The sequence below is a fragment of the Cnephaeus nilssonii genome, assembly GCF_951640355.1.
Source record: "Cnephaeus nilssonii genome assembly, chromosome: X".
NCBI lineage: Eukaryota > Metazoa > Chordata > Mammalia > Chiroptera > Vespertilionidae > Cnephaeus > Cnephaeus nilssonii.
The window spans coordinates 8,135,060-8,147,308 of NC_137071.1; the positions used below are offsets into that span (position 1 = coordinate 8,135,060).

The following is a 12,249-nucleotide window of genomic DNA, read 5'->3' on the forward strand; positions in this document are numbered from 1 at the left end:
CTTCTCAACAGCTGGACCCATTGAGCTACAAAGGATAACCCTGTATAAAAAGGCTCCACTTAGATACTTGCTGGGTGTCTGCATGTTTGGCACAGCCTGGAGGCTGTCAGCCCCAAGGGCAGAGTCCACATCTAGTCATCTCTCTAGAATCGTGCAGGGAACCGGGCACATAGCAGGTGCTCAGTAAATGGTTGACAGGCTTGGTAAATGACCTGCAGAACCTGCTGGATGTGGGGAGGAAAGAGGCCTGACACCTCTCGGGTCGGCCTGTGTAAAGGGCCATAAGCTTATAATGAGGGGACCGTTTCAGGGAACAAGGACTAGTTTGGCATTCTTTTTGTGCAGTTTGAACTTGGAAGGTAAATTGGGGCTTCACAGGTATTTTGTTTCCAAGGGTTTTTGGAGTCAGAGCTATTAAAATGAAGTTAAAGCCAGGTCTGTTGGCCCAACTGGGCAGTGCTCTGTGACAGCTGCATTTTTTCTGTCCTCAGTTTGCCTTGTCCTGTTCATGGCATTAAAAAGCTGGTATCCACATTCTCCTTTACAAAGACAGAACTTCAGAGAGTTGCCCACTGGAGGACAGGCGGGGTCCCTATATTCACTTGTAGCTGGAACTCTGAACACGTTTTACTTGCAAACACAAACTCATATTGTTTGGGTGCCCAGGCCAATTGGCCAAACTTTTAAAAGCCCATCAGCATTTGAGTAGCTGTCATAGTGCTCATCCCCACCATAATTCAGTGCGGGAATATGCCCCATCAGGAATGCTAAGAGAAAGGACTCAGCTGAAACACCAAGGAAGGAAGATTCCTCCTGCTGGAAGGGATGGAAGGCCAAGTGTTAGGGTGGGGCTGGCTCCCTGGCTTCTCTGTTGCTTTTAAAAATATATTTTTAATTGATTTTTTTTTTAGAGAGAGAGGAAGGGACAGGGAGACACATTGAAGTGAGAGTGAAACATCCATCAGCTGCCTCCTGCATGCCCTCCACCCGGAATCAAGCCCAAAACCCGGGCATGTGCCCTGACTGGGAATTGAACCAGCAACCTTTCGGTGCACGAGATGATGCCCAACCAACTAAGCCACACTGGCCAGGACTGTTACTTTTTTTTTTTTTTTAAAGAAGGGAGGAGAGAAAGGAAGTAAAAGAGGAAAGATATATTTTTTAATATATATATTTTAATTCTCACCTGAGTATGTGTTTATTGATTTTAGAGAGAAAGGAAGGGAGAGAGAGGGGCGAGAGAGAAAGAGAGAGAGAGAGAGAGAGAGAGAGAGAGAGAGAGAGAGAGAGAGAGAGAGAGAAGAGAGAGAGACACTGATGTAAGAGAGAAATATCAATTGGTTTCCTCCTGTATGTGCCCTGACCGGGGATCAAACCCACAACCTAGGTATGTGCCCTGACTGGGAATCGAACCAACAAACTTTTTGGTGTATGGGACGATGCTCCAACCCTTGTTGCTTTTGATCAGGGCTTCTGCCTTCTTGACCCATTGTGGCACAGAACAATGGATCCTAGGAAGGAAAGGAACCAGAAGTGTGTGGCCACTTGGCCAGCCAAGTAGGGCAGTTGTTCACATGTAAGCTGAGTCTTTTAGCATGGAACAGAGCAGGAAGTGTCCTTGTCAAGGAGCCTGGCTATTAGTCAGAAACTAGCAGTGTGTTCTCCATGAGGACAGGGGTAAGTATTGGGTTATGTCAAAACACACACTTTGCCGAAACCGGTTTGGCTCAGTGGATAGAGCGTCGGCCTGCGGACTGAAGGGTCCCGGGTTCGATTCCAGTCAGGGGCATGTACCTTGGTTGTGGGCACATCCCCAGTGGGGGGTGTGCAGGAGGCAGCTGATCAATGTTTCTCTCTCATCGATGTTTCTGCCTCTCTATCCCTCTCCCTTCCTCTCTGTAATAAATCAATAAAATATATTAAAAAAAAACAAAAAACAAAACAAAAAACAAAAAAACACACACTTTTATCAAAGAGCTATTTATATGGCACATGGTCAATGGCTATTTTTTTCATTGATCTGTGATACATACCTGGCCTTTATAATAAGGTTCCACAACTCAAGTTTTAACTCTTCACTATGAAAAAAATAGGTGCAACTTCTTAAGAGCTCACAATGTCAGTAAAACTTTTGGCAAGCTGATATAAAATATTAAAATTTACAATAAAATTTCACGAGGCCACCCAGGAGCACCTCCAAATAATTGAATTCATTAATTCAGCATTTCTCTTGTGACTTACAAATAACTGCTTTTTAAAATGGAATGTGCTCTGATTCCTGTTCATAATAATAACATAGCATTTCCTCCCATAAAATGTGTGATCAATCAAATCTTAGACACCCAAGAAAATGAGTCCTTCCACAGCATGTAGATTTCCTTGGGAGAGACTCAGAATGGTAGAACTCAAACACATTTGTAAAACTGACTGTGTGAGATGGGTTAAGCTCCTTCCCTGCAAATAACATTTCTAACCACCTTTAGGGGACTGTAGACACTGAGCTGCTTCTTTCAGTTTTCCCATGCTTCCCCTCTCTTAGCACTCTTGACCGAAGACATGTGTCTGTAGCCAGGGTCAAAGGCCCAGGAGTGACCGAAGATGAGAGTGCTGCTGGTGAGGGCAGGATGGTGATGGCAGGAAGATTGGGATGGAAGAGACCCAGTGTATTAAGTGACCGGGCCTGTTTTTTTTTTTTATTATTTGATGAGAACTTCTGGCCCAGAAAAACACCATATAACCCCCTCTCCTATTTCCTTAGATATGAGATATTTAAAAAAAAATCAAAATCATATTCCAAAGAAATTCTGTAGATAATCTGGACTAGCCCTGTGACAGACAGCTTCGTCTCTTGCTGTTCTAGAAGTGCCAGTGAAGACTTGATTTCATACCTTTTTCTTCTGTTCTGTTTGGAAGCGTTTCTGGTCTTTCAGGAGGTATCTTTTTAATTTCATGTTTTCTCTCAGTGGTACCTAGGGGGGAAAGGATTGCAGTGATCAGAAAATATTTTCTCTACTCATTTATTAGACACACCAGCATTTTTAATATTTATTAGGAACAGCAAAGTTAATAGATGTTTTTCCTAGGCTGAGTGCTGCTGTTACTTGGCAAACACAAGTTGCTAAGAAACAGAGCAGAAGCCATTTCTGTCCTATGTGATTAAATTTGCCTGCCTATACATCCTTAATTTATAAGAACACCACTAATATTTTATAATATTTAGGTCTGACTCCCCTAGGCATCAAAATAGTCGCAGGAAATTCTTGGGTGCAGGTGGGGAATGTGTATAAATAAATAAGGAAGTCAATCTTCAAAATATGCAAATAAGGGGATATTGTGCTCTATACATAAAAAGGAATTTCACAGGGACCTGGGTTCCACTTTGTAGCAGTTTTAAAATATGGCTTCAAAGGGTTCGCTACCCCTCTCATTAAGGGGTAATGTTTATGTCCCCTGTTTGGAATATGGGTGAGCTTGTGACTGCTTCAACCAGTGGCCAATGCAATACCATATAATTTCCAAGGTTATGTCCTAAAAGGCCATGTAGCTTATGCTTTACTTGTTAGAATATTGAACCTCCATGTAAGAATGAATTGCCCTGAGGCCATCATGCTGCAGAGGCCACGTGTAGGCCAGGTATAGTCACTCTAGCCTACAGCCCCAGCCTTCCAGCTACCCGTGCCAAAGGGAGTCAGACATGAGAGGGAAGCAGTCATCTTCAAAGTGGATCAGCCAGCCTCAGCTAGTCCAGAATTCCCAGCTGATGTCCCAGACATCATGGAGAAGAGAGACAAGACACCCTGGCCATGCCCTGTTCAAATTCCTGACCCCCAAATTCGTGGGCATAAGAAGATGGTTGTTTTACGCTGCCAAATTTGGGGTGGTTTGCTATATAGCAGTAGTAACTAGGACATATTTTTTAAGTGGAGAGATGTGCAGAGAAGATGTGTTAGTTCTCCCTAAGTCCTTTCATTTTGTGTCTGAATCCCTCAAGTATTATTTTTCCCCAAATGCACTAATTAGCTTTTCATCTTTTTTTAAATATATTTGATTGACTTTTTACAGAGAGGAAGGGAGAGGGATAGAGAGTTAGAAATATCGATGAGAGAGAAACATTGATCAGCTGCCTCCTGCACACCCCCTACTGGGGATGTGCGTGCAACCATGGTACATGCCCTTGACCGGAATCAAACCTGGGACCCTTCAGTCCGCAGGCCGCCGCTCTATCCACTGAGCCAAACCGGTTAGGGCTAGCATTTCATCTTTACCCATGTTGACTGCAGTGACTCCTTCCCCTGGCATTTTCATCAGTGTCAGTAACTTCAGGCACGTACCAACGTTTGAAAAGTAGCTAACACATGAAACCGATCACTCACAAGCACTCCTCTGACTTATGGACTTGGCTGAGTGCTTGACAATTCCTTACATGACCAGCCTTATGGATGGGTGCTTGGTACTAAAATCTCAATTATATATAGCATAAGAAGCCAAAAGAATTTTTAAAAATTCACTGAACACTTTACCTAAATCTCCTTAATGACTCTCTACAAATTAAACACTGTATCTGATTTCTGTCCATTCCATATATGATTTTTTATGTCAAATAATCAAACACAAGGAAAGTTGATGATGGGGAAAATATGAATATCTACCTCCCCATTACAAAGTAGTTCCCAAAATCATTCAGCAGGATAAATGAGCAACAATAATCTAGGAAGATTAAATGTCATCTTGCTTTGCCCTCAGAGATCCAGCATAACCTTGGTAAAATTGTTTTAAAAGGATAAGAATTTGTCTATCATGCTACAATCTATTCTCCTAATGACAATGAAGAATTCCAGCATCATTCATAGAGATACAGGAGGAACTGACAATCCTATTACCATGAAGAATCCAATCCTAGTTACATTCTAGGCTACCTGAGCCTTGGACCACTCAACTCATCAACTTGGCCTCTCATCTGTCACCAAGGCCTCTATGGAAAGGGTCTTCAGAGACAAGAAAATCAATAACCTGCTTTAATTTCAGCACAATAAAATAGTTATCCAGCCAGAACCACTAGGTGGCAAAACTAAACTGCTCAATGCAGAGGAGGATGGGGGCAGAGCAGAGATGTAATTAACATCCCATTTCAGGGCTTAATCTCTATAATGCTCAACTATGCTGAAGGGAATGAAAATGGAATTTGGGGTCAAGGTGATTTTTCCACCCAAGCTGGTGAGCCAAAAGAACTTTTAAAAAAATCCCTCCTAAAAAGTCTGTGAATAACCAATCTAGAAATTTATTCATATTTTAAATGCTACAGAAATGTCATAATTATTGTGTAGAACTAAAAATACCCCTACTCTTCTTCTGTTTTAGTTGCTAATTTTTAAAATGCCACTTATCTACTTATTCATGGAGGAATTTCTCTCTATAATTAGTTTTTAACAATTATAAAGAGTTTTATTGGAAAATATGAATTATCATCTTTATATATGATACTCCATCATGCAACAAGTTACCCAATGTCTGACATCAAGTCTTCACATATTATTCAACCTTAATATCTGAACTGCACAGAAAAAGTGAATTAGACTCTTCAAGATTAAAAAAATCATGAGGAAAAAAATATTTATTTATTTATTTATTTATTTATTTATTTATTTTAAAATATATTTTATTGATTTTTTACAGAAAGGAATTGAGAGGGATAGAGAGTTAGAAACATCGATGAGAGAGAAACATCGATCAGCTGCCTCCTGCACACCCCCCACTGGGGATGTCCCCGCAACCTAGGTACATGCCCTTGACCGGAATCAAACCTGGGACCCTTCAGTCCGCAGGCTGACGCTCTATCTACTGAGCCAAACCGGTTTTGGCGAAAAATATTTATTGATAGGAAAATTTTTTTTTGTTGGGGGGTAAGTGAAGTAAGTGCAAATTTTAGTTAACTACATGGGACAGACACTGAAAATTCAGTGCCACTATCATGTACATTGACACTGTGACCTGTGGAAAGCGATCCCCTCCAAGCTGATCCTCGATCTGGCAAGCATAGGTGAAGGAGGACAATTCAGTTCTGCTCGCCTCAAAAGCCGTTTATTAAACCAATAAAAACAAAGCAGACAAAAACTGGTTTATTCCAAAGCCAAATCTTTCTGGTCATTCGCTTTGGGAGGTTAGACTTTTTTTTTTTTTTTTTTTTTTTTTTTGCTGTATCAGGGATACATTTTAATGATATGTTTATATATTTTTTTTAGGAAAAACAGTAGTTATTTAAAACTCCCTGTTGAGACCAAATCATTACTTCCCAATTTGGCATCCTGTGACATTTGAATCTAAGAATCTTGAGTTCTACCAAGGACACTGTAAATACACGCAGAGAATGACGCACACCGTGTTGATGGAACAGAAAGGTACCTTACCTGCCCCTTGTTTGATGACAGGAGCTGATGGAGGAGGTGGCTTCTTGGGTCTCTGAAAAAGTAATCAAAATGATACCACATGAGACTGTTGTCGAGGCTGGCCTCTCACATAAGGACCACAGACAGTGTTTTCTAGATGTAGTGTGGACAGTATAGAGAAGTTCTCAAAAAAAAAAATGAGCGATTCTCTCTTTAGGGATGTTAGCACCTTTAAACAAACACTAAAATATATATTCAGTCTGCAAAACAAAACTCTGATGGACAAATGAAATACCATTTCCCCCTTTCTAAATTTGTAACAGCCTTCTGGAAAAGCTTGGCTCAGCAAAAAAAATGGCCTGAAACCAGCAAGCACAATGGTTCTCCTACGCTGAAAACACATTTGCAATTAAGATTTAATCTGCTGAATAACCGAGCGATTCCAAAAGAGTCACTGGGGTGGCTTTAAATCAGATCTTCTCTGGATGTGAGACCTTCAACAAAACTCAGGCTCAGGGGCTGGTGCAACTGGGTGGGGTTCTAAGCCTGTTGCCCCCTTCCCTCCCAAGGCTGCCAGCAAGGACCTCCTCAGGCTAGCTATACGCTGGAAACTGGAATGGAGCTTCTTTGCCTATCAGTCACTTGTTTTACTCTCAAATCTTGTCACTCTATAGGTGACAGAGGTAGCAATGCAATCAATGGCATACATTCCTGAACCGGTTTTAGAGTATCTCCCTGCTCACCATGATTGACTGTAGGAGAGAGATGGTCAGGTAGAGACCAGCAAATGAACCTGCCCATCCTCAGCTCTTTACTAGGTGGGTGATTTAGCCAAGTTACCCCTGAGTAATGGAGGGCAAAGAGGTGGGGCTTCAGAATCTGTCATTAAAAATCAGGCCTCTTTTCCCTGGCTGGTTTGCTCAGTGGTTAGAGCGTCAGCCTGAGGACCCAAGGGTCTCTGGTTCCATTCTCAGTCAAGGGCATGTACCTTGGTTGCAGGTTGAACCCCAGCTCCGGTCAGGGTGCCCGGGAGGCAACCAGCCGATGTGTTTCTCACATCGATGTTTCTCTTTCTCCCCTTCCTCCCTCCCTCTCACTCTCTGTAAAAAAATATCTTCAGGTGAGGATTAAAAATAAAAATCCTGGCTCTTTCAGTTTATTAGCATGGACACTGGGCAAGTGACCTCACTTAGCTAACCCTTTTCATCTGTAAAATGGCAATGATATTACCTCCCTTTTAAAGAGAAGGCAATTTCAAAGCAGAGGGAGTCAGTAAGCACTACCTTGTTTAATTCTCAGAAAAACTCCATAAGTAGTGATATTATTATGCCCATTTTGCAGATGAAATAATTGAGGCTTAGAGAGATGAAGGCATTTCCCCAAGTCACCAGGCTATTAAATGGAGTAAGGGACTAGAAGTCTAGCCTAGAACTGTCTGACCCACAGAATGCTCTTAATCACTATGAAGGGTGCATCCTGCCAGAGAGCATCCACAAGACAAACGATCACGTCTTTAAACCACACACAGTCTACAAAAGCACAAGGAGCTGTAGTTGGTTAAAGATGAAAAAAAAAAAAAGCCACACAACCAGAACGGGTATCAAATTGCAGCTACAGTATGAGCTTAACTAGGTTATAATACACACAGAAAAAGAATGGAAAACAAGAAATTTATAGTAGTGATCTCTAGAATTACGAGTGCATACATGCGTGTGTTTCCTTAATATTTTTTCTGTCTTGTCTACATGCATACAGATTTTATTATTTTTTAAAATAGGAAGTTACTCAAAGGCCACCTCTTCTTGCACATAGGTTCCCCCCATGGATGTTCCAGTTCACAGATCTTACACTACTCTTTCCCCTTTTGCCAGCTCCTTCTAGATCTCTACCCCAACTCCTTCCCTTTTCTGTCTTTGTATGAATTAGACTGGGGACAGCTGTGTGTTAACCTAATAAAGTTAACATTGAAGCTCTGCCAATTACCCTTCCTTTACCTCAAGATCTGAGTAATCTCTTATTCACGAAACTGCCAACACCCTGTGGCCTAATTCTTCCCAGCCAAGCCCCAACAAAGCCTACCCCGCAGAAGTCTTCCTCACCTTCTGTTGGTTTAAAAACTTTCATATGAGCCTCGTCTTGCTGAGGCCGTTCCCCCAGCAACCCTGCCTCAAACCACAGGGCCCCAAATTAAAAAAAAGACAACTGCAAGTCATCATATTTTCCCAAGATGACTTGCAAAGAACAAAAGCCTTGAGTGTTGTGTCACCTTTGGTATGTAGCAGACATGAAATGTGACAGGGCAGAGCAGAGGGGCACCAAGGGAATTGTTGGGCTAACAGACAGCGTGTGAAAAGTGTGCTTGTGGCAAGAGCACGCTTGAATGTGGCAGTGGAAGCAGGCAGAGGTGTGAGGTTTTGTTTGGAGCCCTGGCAGCTGCGGAGGCAGGTGGGGCAGTTTTCAAAGGAAGGAGCAGTTTGTGAGCTGTCTGTCTTGCACCCACTACACTTGATCAACGCTGGCCAGGTGCCTGATTTGCTTATTAGCAGAGTAGGTTTACAGATTGTCCTTTTTGTTTTCCTTGACTGACTTCACTCTAATTCCATCAAACTTAGCCTTCCTGCCTCCTTCAGTGAGAAATGATGACACATTTTCAAATAAGATGTCTTTCAAAGTCATTTTAAACAAAAATCAGGGTCAGGGTTCCATGTCGCTCTAGACCAACCCCCAAATAATTGATGAAGAATTGTACATGAGCCTACATTGATTTTTTTTAATCCTTGTAATGTAATATAATGGGAAGATAGGGCAGTGATAACTGAAAGGCAGGCTGGGTAAATCTGTAGCCAAACGTAACAGAAATTCATCATAGGAGTTCACAATTCTCATATAAAAAAACGTAAGCTTATCACTTAGTTAATTTCCCCCAAAATGTCCAATTGTGACTGGATAAAGAAGATGGCATTACAGGGCCTTCCAGGTTAAGCAGTAGGTCAACATTTTCTCTGTGGGGTTTACCACTGTTAACCCGTAAGTGTGCAGACAGAAACATCTTCAACTCAGGTGAGTATTGTAAGTCATGGATTTTTATTCTATTTATTCTCTGTATTCCCCCTCCCCATGGTGAAAGTAAAGCACTCCAACTCCAAACTCAGGTGACTTCAGCCTGTTCAATTTGCAGGTAGATGCTGAAAACAGAGGACCTTAGGGCTATGCTGAGGCCTAGAGGGGCATATCAACAGCTAGGTGGTAGCCAAAGTGGGCCCAGAGCTCACTTCTCTCAATGTCCAGACTGTAGCAATTCATTGAAAAAGAGCCAACATAAAAATGTTCAGAACAAAATCAATGAGCCAACATCTTCTGATTGAGGGGATCGCGTAATACCTCCCAAGGTCTTTACATAATACAGTGCACAGAGTCCTGTGTTTAGAGCTGTTGGCTTGGACAGAGAAACAACAAACAACATTCTTCAGTACTGTATAATAACTAGATTCAATTTCTTACCATTATGACCAGGAAGGAAATAGATCTTAATGTTCTGGAGTGAAGATAGCAGGAAGGCAAGTTTTGCTTCCTGCCGAGGGATTTCAGAATTGACTCTGCCCCTTGTTTGGCAAGTCTGGCCAGTCCCAAATGAAAGAGCTCATCATCTGGCTCAACCATCCTCCCTGGCAGGAATTTTCCTTCACCACTTGGCCTCTTGAGCCAGTCTGCCTTCAACAATCTGGCCCCACACATTTTGGGGGGCTTTTGTTAGAGGAATGTGGTAAGGTTCTGAAAGCAAATTTTAGCTTGATTTGGGGCCTTGGGAAGTCCGTCTCCAGGCATTTGCCTAAGTTCTCTGGAGGTGTCTATATTTGAGGCTGGAGAGGGTGATACAAATGGATAGTTCCTGACCAGGGTACCCCTCATGGAAGTTTCTCCTCTGCCCCTTTCTCCCCTCTTCCTGGTGGATTGACAATACATTTGAGGTGTGTAGCTGGGGCAATACTCGGGATACAGTGTCTATAACTGCCCCTCTGCACCCTACAGAGTCTCCAACACAGGAGATCCTGAGGAGCCACCACAGAACCTGCTCTTGGTGGGGTCTCTCTCGAGTTTCCTCTTCTTAGCCTCTGGCCTGGTGGTCTATATCCATTGTTGCCCCCTTACCTGGGCCCTCCAGATTGCTGGCCTACCTATTGGGGAGTCACCTAGGCTTTGGTATTCAGCTTCTCCCTAAGATACTCTCTCAGTTCAATCCTTGGCTCATTCCTTTGCTCCATCCACCCCACCCTGAAAATGATGCCTCAACTCCATGCCCAGACCTCATGTCTGGATGGAATGACCTGGACATCCCTTTGTCTGGGAAGAGAAATCTGACAAGGATCTCGGCTTCCCACTTCCTCTTCTTTCTTACTAGTATAGGAGAGAGTAGCAAGTAGTAGAAGAGAGACAGAGGAAGGAAAGGTACACCTTGTCACAAAATGACCAAAGGACAAAGGATTCCTGATTGCAACCATGTACCATGTATGCTGCTATGGACTGAATGCTTGTCTACTGAATGACTCCAAAATTCATATGTTGAAACCTAATCCTCAATGTGCTTGTGTGTAGAGTAGCTCATTCAGGTGGAGAATTTCACGAATGGGACTGGTGCCCTTATAAAAGAGACCCCAGAGAACTCCCTTAACTCTTCCACCATGTAAGGATACAGGGAGAAGATACCTGTCTATGAACCAGGAAGTGGGCCTGCACCAGATGCCAAATCTGCTAGCACCTTAATCTTGGACTTCCCAGTTTTCAGACTGTGAGAAATAAATTTACGTTATTTATAAGCCACTGAGTCTATGGTATTCTGTTATAGCAGCCCTAATGGACTAAGACACATGAAGGAGAAGTTCAGGGCATGGGCTCTGCTTTCAAGGAGAATACAGTTCAGATGAAGTGATGAGAGACAACCACCTCAGGCAAGAGTATAGTGAATGAGGGGCTCAACTGGAAGAGTACAGGATGCAAGTACAAATGGAGAAGACAGAAGGAGCACCATCCAGGACACTTCAGGGGAGCTCAGTTAGGACTCCACCATTAGACCATGCTTAGGTGACATTAATGCCTTGGCAATCCCCACCTCTGCAGGTGAAAGTACCCAGGAAACTAAATGTACAGACAAATAATATTATAGGTTAATTTTTCCATAATGCTGGTTATTAGAAGCACATATTTGTTTCTTTTTGGAAGACTAAATAAAGGGAAATCATTTATTGGACATCTTTGAAAACTGGAAAGAATAGTGGTTCTCAAAAGGCTGAAAAAGCAATGACTAAGAGCAAAGAAATTTTTGACTGAGAACAGTTCCATAAACTGCGTTGTCAGATGATAGGGGCTAAGGTAAGGAGCCTAAGAACTGGGAAAAGAGAGTGCAGTCTGAGTTAAGCCAGCAAAATTCACCTATGGTGGATTGGATTAGCCATTATGTGAATCAAGGAAGGAACTTCCTTTCCTGTAAAAGTTGGAACCTGCAAAACTCCTGCTGAGTGATCTAGAGCAATCTTTTTATTTTATTTTAAATTTCTTTATTGATTAAGGTGTCACATATTTGTCCTCATCCCCCCATTCCCATCCCACACCCCTCCCCATGGATGCCCCAACCCCCTGTTGAACTTAACCATTGGTTAGGCTCTTATGCATGCACACAAGACCTTTGGTTGATCTCTCCCTTCTCCCCCGACCCTCCCCTATCCTCCCTCTGAGGCCCGATAGTCCGATCGGTGCCTCCTTGTTTAGAGCAATCTTAAGAGTTGTAGTTGAGTAGAAGGATCTTAAGGTTGGCACTCAATTGTAATTGTGAACATGGTAGACCTACTTGATTGTGCCACGATGTGTCTGA

General features: G+C 42.6%; 1 protein-coding gene across 5 annotated transcripts in view; it reads right to left on the reverse strand.

Annotated features, from left to right (window-relative positions):
- The window catches only part of SH3KBP1 (SH3 domain containing kinase binding protein 1), a 355,548-nt gene that overhangs the window by 53,858 nt on the left and 289,441 nt on the right, over positions 1 to 12,249 (reverse strand). For all 5 annotated transcript variants that reach the window (XM_079765733.1, XM_079765735.1, XM_079765736.1 and 2 more), the window contains 2 exons: positions 6,405 to 6,456; positions 2,889 to 2,969 (listed from right to left, as the gene is read on the reverse strand). In XM_079765733.1, coding sequence (XP_079621859.1) covers positions 2,889 to 2,969; positions 6,405 to 6,456 — 133 coding nt within the window. The remainder of the gene's footprint in view (positions 1 to 2,888; positions 2,970 to 6,404; positions 6,457 to 12,249) is intronic.